Source organism: Ranitomeya variabilis, chromosome 5, assembly GCF_051348905.1.
Source record: "Ranitomeya variabilis isolate aRanVar5 chromosome 5, aRanVar5.hap1, whole genome shotgun sequence".
Taxonomy (NCBI): Eukaryota; Metazoa; Chordata; class Amphibia; order Anura; family Dendrobatidae; genus Ranitomeya; species Ranitomeya variabilis.
Genome location: NC_135236.1, coordinates 587,652,414 through 587,671,190, shown reverse-complemented (window position 1 = coordinate 587,671,190; position 18,777 = coordinate 587,652,414). Strand labels below are relative to the sequence as shown.

Below are 18,777 nucleotides of genomic sequence, written 5' to 3'. Positions count from 1 at the left end.
CGGCTGACAATAAGGACCCCCCAAGGTTCGGCCGCACATCCGCTCTCACCGCACATATCGTCCGGCCTCGGACGCTCAGGGAGACGCCATCAGCTGACGCAGCTCTACCGTGCATGCCCGCGTCATCAGGCCACGTCATCAGGGAACGCCCCTTCCGGTGGCGGGCTGCGAGCAGACGCACCACCGAACATGCCGGCCGCCGCCCGGACCAACGCGCACACCCCGCAAGGACGCGACCAGCCCCCTGGAAGGCCCCACCAGGCACGGCCTCAGAAGCTGGCACCACATACTCACCAGGTACCTGCGGCGATGGGTCACTAAGAAGCAAGCCCCTCTGAATGCTGCTTCTCTCTGCTGACACCGACACTAGCAGTTCCCCTGCCGTGTGGTGCTTCCGGCGTCCTGGACAGCCCGAGGTAGGGGACCCCCGCTACCTGAATCGGCCTGCCAGGACTGGGCTATCTTCTTTTCTTCGACCTTCTTCACAAGGCCTGCCTGAAGAGGTTCCCCTGTCAGGGACAGGAAACCAACTGATGTGGGAGAGAGGTGCCGCCCTTTTAAGTCTGAAGTTTTCCTGTCCCTGAAGGGCGGATCCCCTCTCTCCTGGTACTGTCATGGCGACTGAATAAAGGTCTGATTCTGGAGATGTTTTTAAGATGCAGGTGACAAGAGCGAGTGAGTGATCGGATATACTGTAGGGACTCAAGTTCAGTGTCGAATATGACCCCAAGACAGCGGGCATACTGCTTGGGAGCTATGGTTGAACCCTCCAGGGTAATTTCGATGTTCGGTAGAGTGAGGTTAGTAGAGGGAAGAATGTTATGATCCTGGTGGTAGGATCTCAAACTGACCTGACACATATACCCTGAATATATAGGACAAGTTCTGGGGATGTGGAAGCTATACTGACCGCAATCCTGATCCTATCCAAACACACTAAAGGCAGCTGTGGAGCGTTACCTGAAAACCTAGACGCCTCGTCACAGCCTGAGAAACTGACTACCCCTAGAGAGAAAGCAAAGACCTCACTTGCCTCAGAGAAATATCCCCAAAGTTTTAGATAGCCCCCCACAAATAATAACGGTGAGTTAAGGGGAAAACACAAACGTAGAGATGAAACAGGTTTAGCAAATGAGGCCCGCTAATACTAGATAGGCAGATAATAGATAGGTGTCTGTGCGGTCAGTACAAAAGCTATCAAAAGTAAACCACGCAGAGAATACAAGAACCCCCACACCGACTCACAATGTGAGGGGTGCAATCTGCACCCCAGAACTAACCAGCAAGCAAAAAAATCACATAAAAGCAAGCTGGGCTGAACTCATAATACAATGAGAAACGTTTTCAAGGAAACAATGAGAAACTGAACAAGCAAACTTAGCTTCTCATAGCAGGAGACTGGTCACAAGGAATATTCAGGAGAGCACAGGATCAGGACTGAACACACCGACAGCAGGCGACAAGTAAAGGTCCAGGTGAGTTAAATAGGCCAAGCCTAGCAGGAGATGAAACAGCTGAGCCCAGCCAAGACCAGCCATATCGCTAAAGGCCACCAGAGGGAGCCCAAGAACAAACTCACACAGTACCACTCATGACCACAGGAGGGAGCCCGAGAACGGAATTCACAACAGTACCCCCCCCTTGAGGAGGGGTCACCGAACCCTCACCAGAGCTCCCAGGCCGATCAGGATGAGCCAAATGAAAGGCACGAACCAAATCGGCCGCATGGACATCGGAGGCGACAACCCAGGAATTATCCTCCTGACCATAACCCTTCCATTTCACTAAGTACTGAAGCCTCCGTCTCGAAATACGAGAATCCAAGATCTTCTCCACCACATATTCCAACTCCCCCTCGACCAAGACCGGAGCAGGAGGATCAACAGAAGGGACCACAGGCACCACATATCTCCGCAACAATGACCTATGGAACACATTATGAATGGCAAACGATGTTGGGAGGTCCAAACGAAAAGACACAAGGTTGAGGATTTCCAAAATCTTATAAGGACCGATGAAACGAGGCTTGAACTTAGGAGAGGAAACCTTCATCGGGACATAACGAGAAGACAACCATACCAAATCCCTCACACGAAGTCGGGGACCCACACAGCGACGGCGGTTAGCAAATCGCTGACCCTTCTCTTGGGACAAAGTCAAATTGTCCACCACATGGTTCCAAATCTGCTGCAACCTATCCACCACAGAATCCACCCCAGGACAGTCAGAAGACTCAACCTGACCCGAGGAGAAACGAGGATGAAAACCAGAATTGCAAAAGAAAGGTGAAACCAAAGTAGCAGAACTAGCCCGATTATTGAGGGCGAACTCAGCCAATGGCAAAAAGGTCACTCAATCATCCTGGTCAGCAGAAACAAAACATCTCAAATAAGTTTCCAAGGTCTGATTAGTTCGTTCGGTTTGACCATTCGTCTGAGGATGGAAGGCTGACGAAAAAGACAATTCAATGCCCATCTTAGCACAAAAGGATCGCCAAAATCTGGACACAAACTGTGATCCTCTGTCGGACACAATGTTCTCCGGAATACCATGTAAACGAACCACATTCTGAAAAAACAGTGGCACCAAATCGGAGGAGGAAGGCAACTTAGGCAAGGGTACCAAATGGACCATTTTGGAAAAACGATCACAAACCACCCAGATGACAGACATCTTCTGAGAGACAGGAAGATCCGAAATAAAATCCATGGAAATATGCGTCCAAGGCCTCTTCGGGACAGGCAAAGGCAAAAGCAATCCACTGGCACGAGAACATGAAGGCTTGGCCCGAGCACAAATCCCACAGGACTGCACAAAGGAACGCACATCCCGCGACAAGGAAGGCCACCAAAAGGATCTCGCCACCAAATCCCTGGTACCAAAAATCCCAGGATGACCCACCAACACCGAAGAATGAACCTCGGAAATAACTCTACTGGTCCATCTGTCTGGGACAAACAGTCTCTCCGGTGGACAACGGTCAGGTCTATTGGCCTGAAACTCCTGCAACACCCGTCGCAGATCAGGAGAGATGGCAGACAAAATCACCCCCTCTTTGAGAACACCAGTCGGTTCAGAAACTTCCGGGGAGTCAGGTACAAAACTCCTAGAAAGGGCATCAGCCTTCACGTTTTTCGAACCCGGAAGATATGAAACCACGAAATTGAAACGAGAGAAAAACAGCGACCATCGAGCCTGTCTCGGATTCAACCGTTTGGCAGACTCGAGATAAGTCAAATTCTTGTGATCCGTCAAGACCACCACACGATGCTTGGCTCCCTTCAAGCCAATGTCGCCACTCCTCAAATGCCCACTTCATTGCCAACAACTCTCGATTACCAACATCATAATTCCGCTCGGCAGGCGAAAACTTTCTTGAAAAGAAAGCACATAGTCTCATCACAGAGCCATCAGAGCTTCTCTGCGACAAAACAGCCCCTGCTTCAATCTCAGAAGCATCAACCTCGACCTGAAAGGGAAGAGAGACATCGGGCTGGCGCAAGACAGGAGCCGAAGAAAACCGACGTTTCAACTCCTGAAAGGCCTCCACGGCCGCAGGAGACCAATTCGTCACATCAGAACCCTTCTTGGTCAAATCCGTCAAAGGCTTCACCACACTAGAAAAATTAGTGATGAAGCAACGGTAAAAATTAGCAAAACCCAAGAACTTCTGAAGACTCTTCACAGATGTAGGTTGAGTCCAGTCATGAATAGCCTGGACCTTGACTGGATCCATCTCGATAGTAGAAGGAGAAAAAATAAAGCCCAAAAAGGAAACCTTCTGGACTCCGAAGAGACATTTAGAGCCCTTCACAAACAAGGCATTGGCACGCAGGACCTGAAATACCATCCTGACCTGCTTCACATGAGACTCCCAATCATCAGAAAAGACCAAAATATCATCCAGGTACACAATCATAAATCTATCCAGGTACTCTCGGCAAGATGTCGTGCATGAAGGACTGAAACACAGAGGGGGCATTGGAAAGCCCAAAAGGCATCACCAAGTACTCAAAATGGCCTTCGGGCGTATTAAATGCTGTTTTCCATTCATCGCCCTGCTTTATGCGCACAAGATTATACGCTCCACGAAGATCTATCTTGGTGAACCAACTGGCCCCCCTAATCCGAACAAACAGATCGGACAACAGTGGCAAGGGATACTGAAATTTGACCGTGATGTTATTTAGAAGGTGATAATCTATACAGGGTCTCAGAGAACCATCCTTCTTGGCCACAAAAAAGAACCCCGCACCCAAAGGGGACGAGGACGGGCGAATATGTCCCTTCTCCAAGGACTCCTTTATATAACTCCGCATAGCGGTATGTTCTGGTACAGACAAATTAAAAAGTCGTCCCTTAGGGAACTTACTACCAGGAATCAGATTTATGGCACAATCACAATCCCTATGAGGAGGTAGGGCACTGGATTTGGGCTCATCAAATACATCCTGGTAGTCCGACAAAAATTCAGGGACTTCAGAAGGAGTAGAAGAAGCAATTGACACCAAAGGAGCATCGCCATGAATCCCCTGGCAACCCCAACTTGACACAGACATTGCTTTCCAATCCAGGACTGGATTATGAGCCTGCAGCCATGGCAGACCCAACACGACAACATCATGCAAATTATGTAGCACCAGAAAGCGAATTACCTCCTGATGTACAGGAGCCATGCATATGGTCAATTGAGTCCAGTACTGAGGTTTATTCTTGGCCAATGGTGTAGCATCAATTCCCTTTAGCGGGATAGGGAATTGTAAAGGCTCCAAGATAAAACCACAGCGCCTGGCAAATGACAAATCCATCAAATTCAGGGCAGCACCTGAATCCACAAAAGCCATAACTGGGTAGGATGACAGAGAGCAAATCAAAGTAACAGACAAAATGAATTTAGGTTGTACAGTACTAATGGTGACAAACTTGGCAACCCTTTTTGTGCGCTTAGAGCATGCTGAGATAACATGAGCAGAATCACCACAGTAAAAGCACAACCCATTCTGACGTCTGTGGTTTTGCCGTTCAACTCTGGTCAGAATCCTGTCACATTGTATAGGCTCAGGTTTCTGCTCTGAAAATACCGCCAGAGGGTGCACAGGTTTGCGCTCCCGCAAACGCCAATCAATCTGAATGGCCAAAGACATTGACTCATTCAGACCCGCCGGCGTGGGGAACCCCACCATAACATCTTTAAGGGCTTCAGAAAGACCGTTTCTGAAAATCGCCGCCAGGGCGCACTCATTCCACTGAGTGAGCACTGACCACTTCCTAAACTTCTGACAATAAACCTCTGCTTCATCCCGACCCTGAGAGCCAGCAAAACCTTCTCTGCTTGGTCTACCAGATTTGGTTCCTCATAAAGCACTCCAAGCGCCAGAAAAAACGCATCAACATTTAGCAGTGCCGGATCTCCTGGCGCCAGAGAGAATGCCCAATCTTGAGGGTCACCCCGCAACAAAGAAATAACAATTTTAACTTGCTGAACAGAGTCACCAGATGAGCGAGGTCTCAGAGAAAGGAATAACTTACAATTATTCTTAAAGTTCAAAAACCTAGATCTATCTCCGGAGAACAGCTCAGGAATAGGTATTTTAGGCTCTGACATAGGACTGCGGACTACATAATCCTGAATGCCCTGTATCCTTGCAGTGAGATGATCCACACCAGACTCTGAATGTCCATATTAGTAGCTGCATACAGAACCACCCAGAGATTAAGGGGAGGAGAGAGGCCAAACACAGTGCAGAGGAAAAAAAAAAATGACCTTAAGATTTCTCTTCTCCCTCTTCTGCTGCATTAACACTTTTGGGCCTGCTGTACTGTTATGATCCTGGTGGTAGGATCTCAAACTGACCTGACACATATACCCTGAATATATAGGACAAGTTCTGGGGATGTGGAACCTATACTGACCGCAATCCTGATCCTATCCAAACACACTAAAGGCAGCTGTGGAGCGTTACCTGAAAACCTAGATGCCTCGTCACAGCCTGAGAAACTGACTACCCCTAGAGAGAAAGCAAAGACCTCACTTGCCTCAGAGAAATATCCCCAAAGTTTTAGATAGCCCCCCACAAATAATAACGGTGAGTTAAGGGGAAAACACAAACGTAGAGATGAAACAGGTTTAGCAAATGAGGCCCGCTAATACTAGATAGGCAGATAATAGATAGGTGTCTGTGCGGTCAGTACAAAAGCTATCAAAAGTAAACCACGCAGAGAATACAAGAACCCCCACACCGACTCACGATGTGAGGGGCGCACTCTGCACCCCAGAACTAACCAGCAAGCAAAAAATCACATAAAAGCAAGCTGGGCTGAACTCATAATACAATGAGAAACGTTTTCAAGGAAACAATGAGAAACTGAACAAGCAAACTTAGCTTCTCATAGCAGGAGACTGGTCACAAGGAATATTCAGGAGAGCACAGGATCAGGACTGAACAAACCGACAGCAGGCGACAAGTAAAGGTCCAGGTGAGTTAAATAGGCCCAGCCTAGCAGGAGATGAAACAGCTGAGCCCAGCCAAGACCAGCCATATCGCTAAAGGCCACCAGAGGGAGCCCAAGAACAAACTCACACAGTACCACTCATGACCACAGGAGGGAGCCCGAGAACGGAATTCACAACAGAAGAAACACAAGAAGTTCAGTTTTGGAGAGATTTAGTATCAGGTAGAGGGAGGACATGATGTTAGAGACAGCAGACAGACAATCCTTGGTATTTTGAATTAGTGTAGGGGTGATGTCAGGGGAAGAAGTGTATAATTGGGTGTCGTCAGCATAGAGATGATACTGGAACCCAAATCTGCGGATTGTTTGTCCAATAGGGGCAGTGTAAAGAGAGAAGAGGGGGCCTAGGACTGAGCCCTGCGGAACGACGATAGTAAGGGGACAAGGAGAGGAAGAGGAGCCGGCAAAAGATACAGTGAAGGAGCAGGCAGAGAGGTAGCAGGAGAACCAGGAGAGGGCTGTGTCCTTGAGGCCTATAGAGCGCAGCATAGTGAGGTGGAGCTGGTGATCCACAGTGTCAAATGCGGCAGAGAGATGAAGGAGAATCAGCAGGGAGCAATGACCTTTGGATTTAGCTGTTATTAGATCATTAGATCAAAACATCCAACACCGCGGAGACACCATCACGTGTTTCTCAATGCAGTGATCCAGAACACTGCCCCCATCATCCCTAATGGGAAATATGCAAATGCATTCTCTACTGCAGACAAGAGCTAGGGAGCAGCGTGCCCTGAAATGTACTGCTGACAGGAGCAGTGGGCCCTGGACCATACAACAGACAGGAGCAGCGGTCCCTGGATTGAACTACAGACAGGAGCAGCGGTCCCTGGATTGTACTACAGACAGGAGCAGCGGGCCCCGGACAGTACTACAGACAGGAGCAGCAGGCCCTGGACAATACTGCAGACAGGCGCAGCGGGCCCTGGACTGTACTACAGACAGGAGCAGCGGTCCCTGGATTGTACTACAGACAGGAGCAGCGGGCCCCGGACAGTACTACAGACAGGCGCAGCGGGCCCTGGACTGTACTACAGACAGGCGCAGCGGGCCCTGGACTGTACTACAGGCAGGAGCAGCGGGCCCTGGACTGTACTACAGGCAGGAGCAGCGGGCCCTGGACTGTACTACAGGCAGGAGCAGCAGGCCCCGGACTATACTGCAGACAATAGCAGCAGGCCCGGACTATACTGCAGACAGGAGCAGCGGGCCCTGGACTATACTGCAGACAGGCGCAGCGGGCCCTGGACTGTACTACAGACAGGCGCAGCGGGCCCTGGACTGTACTACAGACAGGCGCAGCGGGCCCTGGACTGTACTACAGACAGGCGCAGCGGGCCCTGGACTGTACTACAGACAGGCGCAGCGGGCCCTGGACTGTACTACAGACAGGCGCAGCGGGCCCTGGACTGTACTACAGACAGGCGCAGCGGGCCCTGGACTGTACTACAGACAGGCGCAGCGGGCCCTGGACTGTACTACAGACAGGCGCAGCGGGCCCTGGACTGTACTACAGACAGGCGCAGCGGGCCCTGGACTGTACTACAGACAGGCAGCAGCGGGCCCTGGACTGTCCTACAGACAGAAGCAGCAGGCCCTGGTCTCTACTACAGAGCCAGGGAGCATCAGACCCTGAAATATACTGGAGGCAGGAGCAGTGGGCCCTGGACTATACTGCAGACAAGAGCTAGGGAGCAGTGGGTCTTGAAATGTACAGCAGACAGGAGCAGAGGCCCTGGACTGTACTACAGAAAGGAGCTAGGTAGCAGCGAGCCCTGAAATGTACTGCTGACAGGAGCAGTGGGCCCCGGACCATACTACAGACAGGAGCACCGGGCCCCGGACCCTACTACAGACAGGAGCACCGGGCCCCGGACTGTACTACAGGCAGGCGCAGCGGGCCCCGGACCATACTACAGACAGGAGCAGCGGTCCCTGGATTGAACTAGACAGGAGCAGCGGGCCCCGGACAGTACTACAGACAAGAGCACCGGGCCCCGGACTGTACTACAGACAGAAGCAGCGGGCCCCGGACCATACTACAGACAGGAGCACCGGGCCCCGGACCATACTACAGACAGGAGCACCGGGCCCCGGACTGTACTACAGGCAGGCGCAGCGGGCCCCGGACCATACTACAGACAGGAGCAGCGGTCCCTGGATTGAACTAGACAGGAGCAGCGGGCCCCGGACAGTACTATAGACAGGAGCACCGGGCCCCGGACTGTACTACAGACAGAAGCAGCGGGCCCCGGACTGTACTACAGACAGGAGCACCGGGCCCCGGACTGTACTACAGGCAGGCGCAGCGGGCCCCGGACCATACTACAGACAGGAGCAGCGGTCCCTGGATTGAACTAGACAGGAGCAGCGGGCCCCGGACAGTACTACAGACAGGAGCACCGGGCCCCGGACTGTACTAGACAGAAGCAGCGGGCCCCGGACTGTACTACAGGCAGGAGCACCGGGCCCCGGACTGTACTACAGACAGGAGCACCGGGCCCCGGACTGTACTACAGACAGGAGCACCGGGCCCCGGACTGTACTACAGACAGGAGCACCGGGCCCCGGACTGTACTACAGACAGGAGCACCGGGCCCCGGACTGTACTACAGACAGGAGCACCGGGCCCCGGACTATACTGCAGACAGGAGCAGTGGGCCCTGGACTGTACTACAGGCAGGAGCAGCGGGCCCCGGACTGTACTACAGGCAGGAGCAGCGGCCCCGGACTGTACTACAGACAGGAGCACCGGGCCCTGGATTGAACTAGACAGGAGCAGCGGGCCCCGGACAGTACTACAGACAGGAGCACCGGGCCCCGGACTGTACTACAGACAGAAGCAGCGGGCCCCGGACCATACTACAGACAGGAGCACCGGGCCCCGGACCATACTACAGAGAGGAGCACCGGGCCCCGGACTGTACTACAGGCAGGCGCAGCGGGCCCCGGACCATACTACAGACAGGAGCAGCGGTCCCTGGATTGAACTAGGCAGGAGCAGCGGGCCCCGGACAGTACTACAGACAGGAGCACCGGGCCCCGGACAGTACTACAGACAGAAGCAGCGGGCCCCGGACTGTACTACAGGCAGGAGCACCGGGCCCCGGACTGTACTACAGACAGGAGCACCGGGCCCCGGACTGTACTACAGACAGGAGCACCGGGCCCCGGACTGTACTACAGACAGGAGCACCGGGCCCTGGACTATACTGCAGACAGGAGCAGTGGGCCCTGGACTGTACTACAGGCAGGAGCAGCGGGCCCCGGACTGTACTACAGGCAGGAGCAGCGGCCCCGGACTGTACTACAGACAGGAGCACCGGGCCCCGGACTATACTGCAGACAGGAGCAGCGGGCCCTGGACTGTACTACAGGCAGGAGCAGCGGGCCCTGGACTGTACTACAGGCAGGAGCAGCGGGCCCTGGACTGTACTACAGGCAGGAGCAGCAGGCCCCGGACTATACTGCAGACAATAGCAGCAGGCCCGGACTATACTGCAGACAGGAGCAGCGGGGCCTGTTCGGTACTGCAGACAGGAGCACCGGGCCCCGGACTATACTACAGACAGGAGCAGCGGGCCCTGGACTGTACTACAGGCAGGAGCACCGGGCCCCGGACAGTACTACAGACAGGAGCAGCGGGCCCGGGACTATACTGCAGACAATAGCAGCAGGCCCGGACTATACTGCAGACAATAGCAGCAGGCCCGGACTATACTGCAGACAGGAGCAGCGGGCCCGGACTGTACTACAGGCAGGAGCAGCGGGCCCCGGACTATACTGCAGACAGGAGCAGCGGGCCCGGGACTATACTGCAGACAATAGCAGCAGGCCCGGACTATACTGCAGACAATAGCAGCAGGCCCGGACTATACTGCAGACAGGAGCACTGGGCCCCGGACTGTACTACAGGCAGGAGCAGCGGGCCCCGGACTATACTGCAGACAGGAGCAGCGGGCCCGGACTATACTGCAGACAATAGCAGCAGGCCCGGACTATACTGCAGACAGGAGCACTGGGCCCCGGACTGTACTACAGGCAGGAGCAGTGGGCCCCGGACAGTACTACAGACAGGAGCAGCGGGCCCGGACTATACTGCAGACAATAGCAGCAGGCCCGGACTATACTGCAGACAATAGCAGCAGGCCCGGACTATACTGCAGACAGGAGCACCGGGCCCCGGACTATACTGCAGACAGGAGCAGCGGGCCCGGGACTATACTACAGACAGGAGCAGCAGGCCCGGACTATACTGCAGACAATAGCAGCAGGCCCGGACTATACTGCAGACAGGAGCATCGGGCCCCGGACTATACTACAGACAGGAGCAGCGGGCCGGGACTATACTACAGACAGGAGCAGCGGGCCGGGACTATACTACAGACAGGAGCAGCGGGCCGGGACTATACTGCAGACAATAGCAGCAGGCCCGGACTATACTGCAGACAGGAGCAGCGGGCCCCGGACTATACTGCAGACGGAGCCAAGCCAACTATAACACCATATATGAATTCGGATGCGGGGGTCAGCTGTTGGCAATGAACATATGACAGTGCTCCATACATAAACTCCTTTGGCATAATGGGGTGAGGAGCTCTTGACCACACAAAGGGGTACCAAACCCGCCTCATTTGCATGACACAAATCAGTTTTTATGGCAGCTGAGTCACTAACAGCAGCTACACTATAGGTATGCTTTTACAGGGGCAGAGACCCCACATACCTGGAGCAGGGGAGCAGGGGATGACAGACCCCCTTTGAGTGGCCTTCTGCTCCTGTAAAGCACCTAACTGCAAGCATCACCGACTGTACAGCGGTAAGCAAGCCACTTGTCCATGGGAACCGTAGCCGCCAGACAATAAGCTCTCCCCCAGGCTCAGCCACTCAGAAAATCTCGCGATAAAACGCTGCAGACAGGCCCCGCCTCTAACCCTCGGCGACGAACTAGCCAATAGCGACGCTCCATGATACGCTGGCGCCCGCGCAGTGACCTATGGTGTGCGCTGGTGTTCAGCCGGGCCCGTTCCGGCTTTATAAAGGTAGCCACGAGTTGGCTTTCTCACGAGAAACCATTTTGGAGGAGGCGAGCGCTCGTAGAGGTTCCGTGCGCTGTCAGGCAACCAGGAGGCTTAGGCTTACAGTGACGCCACACCTTCCGTGACTGTTTTTACGGTACGGTTCCTTGAGTGGCGCGGGCGGGATTCCGGCCGCGGTTTGGCGGTGTGCCGCGCGTGGTCACAGGCAGTTACGTGAGAGCGCCCTCCGAGCTGGGCCGCACTAATCTCTCGCTCTCTCCCTAGACGTGATCACCTTGCCCGACTGCACCGAAATGTCCGAGGCCGAGCAGCAGTACATGGAAACCTCCGAGAACGGCCATGAAGCTGCAGAGGGTGACGCCGACACTAAACAGTCCGCGGCGCTGGTAGGCCAAAATGGGTCCGAGGGTGAGCAGATCAATGCAAGCAAGGCCGAGGAGGACGCAGGGTGCGTACCTGATATTTCCCCCAGTGTAAATCAAGCCGCGTAAGTTGTGGAGCCTTCCTCTGGTAACTGTATATCTAACGGTGCATCCTTTGTTCCCCTGCTTTTGTTGGCGCCATCTGCTGTAGGGGGAGGGGAGGGGCTTGGCGTGCTTTCTGGCCGGCTCCATCCCTGCCCCGCTCTGTGCGCTGCAGCCATCGCCGGCGTGTGCGGGCCCGGTGCCGTGTGCGGGCCCGGTGCCGTGTGCGGGCCGGCTGCAGGGCTCAGTGCTGTGTATGCTTTTTTGCCGCGATCCGTCCTGAGCAGTCATTTCATGTGATCTGTGAGGCCCCCCATCCACTACTGTGCCGGTGATCTGTGAGGCCCCCCATCCACTACTGTGCCGGTGATCTGTGAAGGCCCCCCCATCCACTACTGTGCCGGTGATCTGTGAAGGCCCCCCCATCCACTACAGTGCCGGTGATCTGTGAAGGCCCCCCCATCCACTACAGTGCCGGTGATCTGTGAAGGCCCCCCCCATCCACTACAGTGCCGGTGATCTGTGAAGGTCCCCCCATCCACTACAGTGCCGGTGATCTGTGAGGCCCCCCCCCATCCACTACAGTGCCGGTGATCTGTGAGGCCCCCCCCATCCACTACAGTGCCGGTGATCTGTGAGGCCCCCCCCATCCACTACAGTGCCGGTGATCTGTGAGGCCCCCCCCATCCACTACAGTGCCGGTGATCTGTGAGGCCCCCCCCATCCACTACAGTGCCGGTGATCTGTGAGGCCCCCCCCATCCACTACAGTGCCGGTGATCTGTGAGGCCCCCCCCCCCCCCCCATCCACTACAGTGCCGGTGATCTGTGAGGCCCCCCCCCCCCCCCATCCACTACAGTGCCGGTGATCTGTGAGCCCCCCCCCCCCCCCCCATCCACTACAGTGCCGGTGATCTGTGAGCGCCCCCCCCCCCCCCATCCACTACAGTGCCGGTGATCTGTGAGGCCCCCCCCCCCCCATCCACTACAGTGCCGGTGATCTGTGAGGGCCCCCCCCCCCATCCACTACAGTGCCGGTGATCTGTGAGGGCCCCCCCCCATCCACTACAGTGCCGGTGATCTGTGAGGCCCCCCCCCCCCATCCACTACAGTGCCGGTGATCTGTGAGGCCCCCCCCCCCCCCCCCCCCATCCACTACAGTGCCGGTGATCTGTGAGGCCCCCCCCATCCACTACTGTGCCGGTCCTGGTGATCCTTGACATCTCATGCATCTTGCTCTGCTTGGCTTCTGTGTTCTGGAGCTACAGATGAGTGGTGATCAGTAAGGGCACAACATGACCTCTGCACCTGATCACACCTCCCTTCTGGCCCACATGACTATATGCATCCAGGGCCCTTGGAGCAGATGGCATATGAGTGTATGCATCTAAGCAAGGGCTATACAAAACTCATGGGCTTTAACCCTTTCATGGCAGGGCAGGTGGTTTGTAAGTAGGTTGTATCTTTGGCCTCTTCCACCTCTTCCAGAGCCATCAGCTTCATCTTTTGCCAGAAAGATGACAAGAGTTGCTCTGCTAACCTCTCATGCAGTTTTGGCTTTTTATTGCAGATTTTGGGGAAGTGAGGTGACTGAAAGAATGACAATTCTGGTATTTTCCAGGTTCTTTTCATTTTTAGTTTGACAGTCTCTAAATTTTAGATTTTATTTTTCTTTTGTCTGCAGACCTGACAAGTGTTTGCCCTGTCCTCATTTTCAAGCCATTATGGCTTTCTCCCTAGGAATCTTGAACCTGTAATCATGCTGCTATCTACTTGAAAGCAGCAATGTGAGCTTTCTCTAGTCTCTTCTGTTGGTGTATGCCCAATGTTAACAGATGCAAGTTGCAATGACTACACAATGTACAAAAAACCCCAGCAGCACTCTGTAAGGGCCAAGATATACGCAAACACCTCCATACATGAGAGCTAAACTGCGTTGTTGCTAAATAAAATCTACTTCCAAACAAGGATTCTTGGTGCATAAATTGACCACTTCATATATGCCAATCAACCACTGCAGGGGGACCTCCCTCTGATAGTGTAGCCTGAGAGCCCTGTTTAGAGGGACAGGTGCCCATCAGAGGGAGGCCACATTGGGTGGTTGATGTGCCTATATGAATTGGTCAATTATGCACCGGATACCTTCATTTTCTGCAAGTAGATATTTAGAAACAATGCAGTTTAGATCTCATGTATTTAGTGTTTTCCTATATCTTGGCCATTAGAGTGCGGCTGTTCTTGATTTTGTATAGATCTATCAAATGTCCTGTTCTCATCTGGGAGAGTTGTTTTTTTTGTTCTTTTTAACTCTGCAGCTATTAGTCTTTTACGGGGCTTCTTAGTTTCCCTTTCAGAATTGCAATGTTTATATACAAAACAAAAGCCATACTGATCTGTGTGGCATCCGATTATTTTCATTTATTTTTTTTTAATCAGATTACTCATCCAATTTATACGGTTGTGTGAGTGAGCCCTTGGCGGCATTGCTGGATGTAGATCCTTCTTCATGCACCTGATGTAGAACATTGTCATGGAAGGGTTCAGCACACTGCAGTCCAGGAAAAACCTCTTTAAGAGGCCTGTGCCGGATGCTGTAAAATTCCCCAGAGTATTCTATGTACAGCTTAAAGCGCCACTCAGGTGTGGGTGGATTTTTTTTGTCTCTGGTGTCACTAATCTTGAGTTCTCTGCCCCTAGTAATGTGCTTCTCATCCTCTGTCTTGAGCTGTTCCCAGTGTCACTCCAGTCTGCAATCTTGTGGCCGTGACTTCGAACTGACAAGTCTGTAAGTGTCACAAGCTCTCGGTGTAAGCATGAAGCTTTGTTTGCCCAGCAAACACTAGAGCAATTCGGCAGGTCACAGACTACCAGAGACAGAATGGCACTGATAAAAGATGAAGACTGCGGCTGGGAACTGTGGGGCTAGGTGCAAAATATGTGGAGTGGTGTTTAATGGTTCACATGAAATGCTGCTACAGTACGATAAGTGGTGTTAATGTTTCATGTGCAGGTTATTGTATCAACAGGAATTTGTGAAAACATTTCATAGACTTAAAGGGGTTTTCCCATGAATAGGGGTTACATGTACTCAATATTTGAACCAATACATCTTTCGAAGAATAATTTCCACTTTGAATGTTTAAACAGAAATAAATGAAATGTCCCAAGAACAAAGTACATTTTAACCAATAGATCTTTGTAGAATAATTTCCTCAATTGGATGCTTTTAAAAAAGAAAATGTCCCTGTGCTGAGAATCTTATAAATGTGCCCCTTCTGTGTACTGTTAGGCAAAAAAATTACTTGGCAGTCAGTATTTGGGGGGGGGGGAAAAAAAATCCTCCTTTATTGTACATCCAGACAAAATTAAACATTTTTGGTCTGTCATAGGACCTTCATCAGAATATTCTTATTGGAGAAAACTGGAAAATAAACACTGTTATAATATCCCAGTTGAAGAAAGTGAATCCACAGTTAACAGTTTTGTGCTGGATGTCATGTGAAATTATGGGAATAAAGGCGGCTGTATGCAGTCTGGTGATTGTAATGCCAACTGTAGGAAAGGGTAAAGAAATCAAGGTGTATATGAAACGCCTTACATGAGCTTAGTTAATAGTATACCTGGACCTGGTGGGGCTATTCACATAACAGGAGAGGAACAGCGCTACTTGAATATGAGAGAAGAAATATAAACCAGCTCACCCGTGATGCATAAACCAATCCTCGGGAGCACGGACCCGCTGTGTTCAGGCGTATAGAGTCCAAAAAGAAAAGAATGTCCAGCTTCACCGAATCCGTAAAAGAGTTCATGATTAAGGGAGCTTAGTCTCCAGAAACGCGTTGAGATTCTTACCCATATGGCTTGTGCTGAAGTCTGTATCCTCTATGCTCAATAGTATGTGAATAAAGAAAACTCTTTTTTTACGGATTCGGTGAAGCTGGACATTCTTTTCTTTTTGGCTACTTGAATATGCAAAGGACATGTGACAGGAATGGCGCTGAGTGCCTCGGTAAGACATATGGCAAGCCCACCCTTCAGTAGGAATGCCCAGGAGGGGGAAAGCTAATGTGACCCTGTGGAGCTGTGATGTGGTAAGGCTACGTTCGCATTCTGCGCCGCAGCGTCAGGCGCTGCAGCGTCGCCGCATGCGTCATGCGCCCCTATATTTAACATGGGGGCGCATGGACATGCGTTGCACTTGCGTTTTGTGACGCATGCGTCACTGTGGTGCATGCGTCAGGGCGCAGAGGACGCAGCAAGTTGCAGTTTTTTCTGCCCCCAAAACCATGCAAAAGTGGACGCATGCGTCACAAAACGCTGTGTTGTGCATGCGTTTACATTTGCGTTGTGTCACCGACGCTGCGGCGCACAACGGAATTGTGAACGTAGCCTAAGAGATGAGCAGCACTCCAGTACTTGGCAGGAAACTTGCAAAAGGGATGATGCTTATTACCCAGGTCCGTCATGTGGCGATACCACCGGTGAGCGACAGGCCTATGGAGGAAAGCTGCTGTGTGTCTGTCCTGCGTCCGGGTTTAAGAAGCAGGACAGACACACAGCAGCTTTCCTCCATAGCCCTCTCGCTCACCGGTGGTATCGCCACATGACGGACCTGGGTAATAAGCATCATCCCTTTTGCAAGTTTCCTGCCAAGTACTGGAGTGCTGCTCATCTCTTACCACGTCACAGGGTCACATTAGCTGGGCATTCCTACTGAAGGGTGGGCTTGCCATATGTCTTACCGAGGCACTCAACGCCATTCCTGTCACAAGTCCTTCGCATATTCAAGTAGCGCTGTTCCTCTCCTGTTATGTGAATAGCCCCACCAGGTCCAGGTATACTATTAACTAATGTAAGGCTACGTTCACATTTGCGTTGTGCGGTGCAGCGTCGGCGACGCAACGCATAACGCAAATGTAAACGCACAACGCAGCGTTTTGTGACGCATGCGTCCACTTTTGCATGGTTTTTGGCGCAGAAAAAACTGCATCTTGCAGCGTCCTCTGCGCCCTGACGCATGCACCACAGTGACGCATGCGTCACAAAACGCAAGTGCAACGCATGTCCATGCGCCCCCCATGTTAAATATAGGGGCACATCACGCATGCGTCGCCGCAGCTGTGCCTGACGCAACGCTAATGTGAACGTAGCCTAAGGCGTTTCATATACACCTTGATTTCCTTACCCTTTCCATTCCTACAGTTGGCATTACAATCACCAGACTGCATACAGCCGCCTTTATTCCCATGTACTGCTACATACTTGGGCAGTTAACTGGTTCTTGCAGATTTACATGAACACCCGAGCCTTACACTATGGCTGGTCCAAATAACTAAGGCTACTTTCACACTGGCGTTTTTTGCAATGCGTCTTTTTGGCGAAAAAACGCATCCTGCAAAAGTGCTTGCAGGATGCGTTTTTTCACAATCGACATTAGCGACGCATTGCCACACGTCGCAACCGTCGTGCGACTGTTGCGCCGTGTTGTGGCGGACCGTCTGCTGCAAAAAACGTTCCATGTAATGCTTTTTGCTGCCGACGGACCGCCATTTCCGACCGCGCATGCACTGCCGGAACTCCGCCCCACCTCCCCTCACAATGGGGCAGCGGATGCGTGGAAAAACAGCATCCGCTGCTCCCGTTGTGCGGCGCATTCACTGCTAGCGTCGGTACAACGCTCTGCGACGGGCCGAGTACGACGCTAGTGTGAAAGAAGCCTAAAGCAATTGTTACCATCCACCTCTCGTGTCTCCCCTTTTCCTCATAGTTTGTAAGCTTACGAGCAGGGCCCTCATTCCTACTGGTATCTGTTTTGAACTGTGATTTCTGTTATGCTGTAATGTCTATTGTCTGTACAAGTCCACTCTATAATTTGTAAAGTGCTGCGGAATATGTTGGCGCTATATAAATAAAAATTATTATTATTTCACATGACATCCAGCACAAACCTGTTAACTGTGGATTCACTTTCTTCAACTGGGATATTTATAAGTGTTTATTTTCCAGTTTTCTCCATTAAGGATATTCTGATGAAGGTCCTATGACGGACCGAAAACGTTTAATCTATTTTGTCTGGATGTACAATAAAGAAGGAATCATTTTTTATTTCCCCCCCCCCCCCCCCCCCCCAAATACTGAGTGCCAAGTAATTTTTCTGCCCAATTGTATGGGTTGGACACCTGACTTGAGCACCACCAGCAGCATTATTCCAGAGTGCCATGTTATTTATTTCCTTCTGTGTACTGTCTGACCGTAAAGGAACATGGACTGATCATAGCACATCTCCTGTGCAGGGGTAAAAGGAAAAGATGACATTACTGCACGGGATATCGTATGATTCCTTCTGTGAGGTAAAATGTTTAAAAACAGGCAGTGAAATGCTTTCTCACAAAGAATCAGCTGTGATCCCCTGCTGTAATGTCTGTTGTTTTGTTCCCCCCCCCCCCCCCCCCCCCCCCCCCCCAGGAACTGTGGTATGATCAGACCATGTTCCTGTACAGTCAGACACAGCCATTACACAGTACACAGCAGGGGCACATTTATTAGATTATCTCGGCACTGGAGCATTTTATTTGCACGCATCCAATTGTGGAGCTTATTATTCTTTAAAGATCTATTGATTAAAATGTACTTTGTTCTTGGGACAACCCCTTTAACTGTTCCGCTCTGCCTCACTCGGTATTGACCACAATCTCTGCAAGGACACATGTAAATAGGGCAGCTTGGTGACATCACCAGAAAGGGCTGGCTATCCCAGACCCTCCT

At 52.0% G+C, this 18,777-nt stretch overlaps 1 protein-coding gene across 4 annotated transcripts in view; it reads left to right on the top strand.

Annotated features, from left to right (window-relative positions):
• The first annotated feature begins 11,487 nt into the window (after positions 1-11,487).
• Positions 11,488-18,777, top strand: part of HNRNPAB (heterogeneous nuclear ribonucleoprotein A/B) — a 33,340-nt gene continuing 26,050 nt past the window's right edge. The window contains exons 1-2 of one of the 4 annotated variants that reach the window (XM_077266002.1): positions 11,488-11,685; positions 11,814-12,036. In XM_077266002.1, the coding sequence (XP_077122117.1) occupies positions 11,843-12,036 (194 nt within the window). In that variant the 5' untranslated portion in view covers positions 11,488-11,685; positions 11,814-11,842. The remainder of the gene's footprint in view (positions 11,686-11,813; positions 12,037-18,777) is intronic. The other 3 variants (XM_077266003.1, XM_077266005.1, XM_077266004.1) reach the window with 3 other exon arrangements.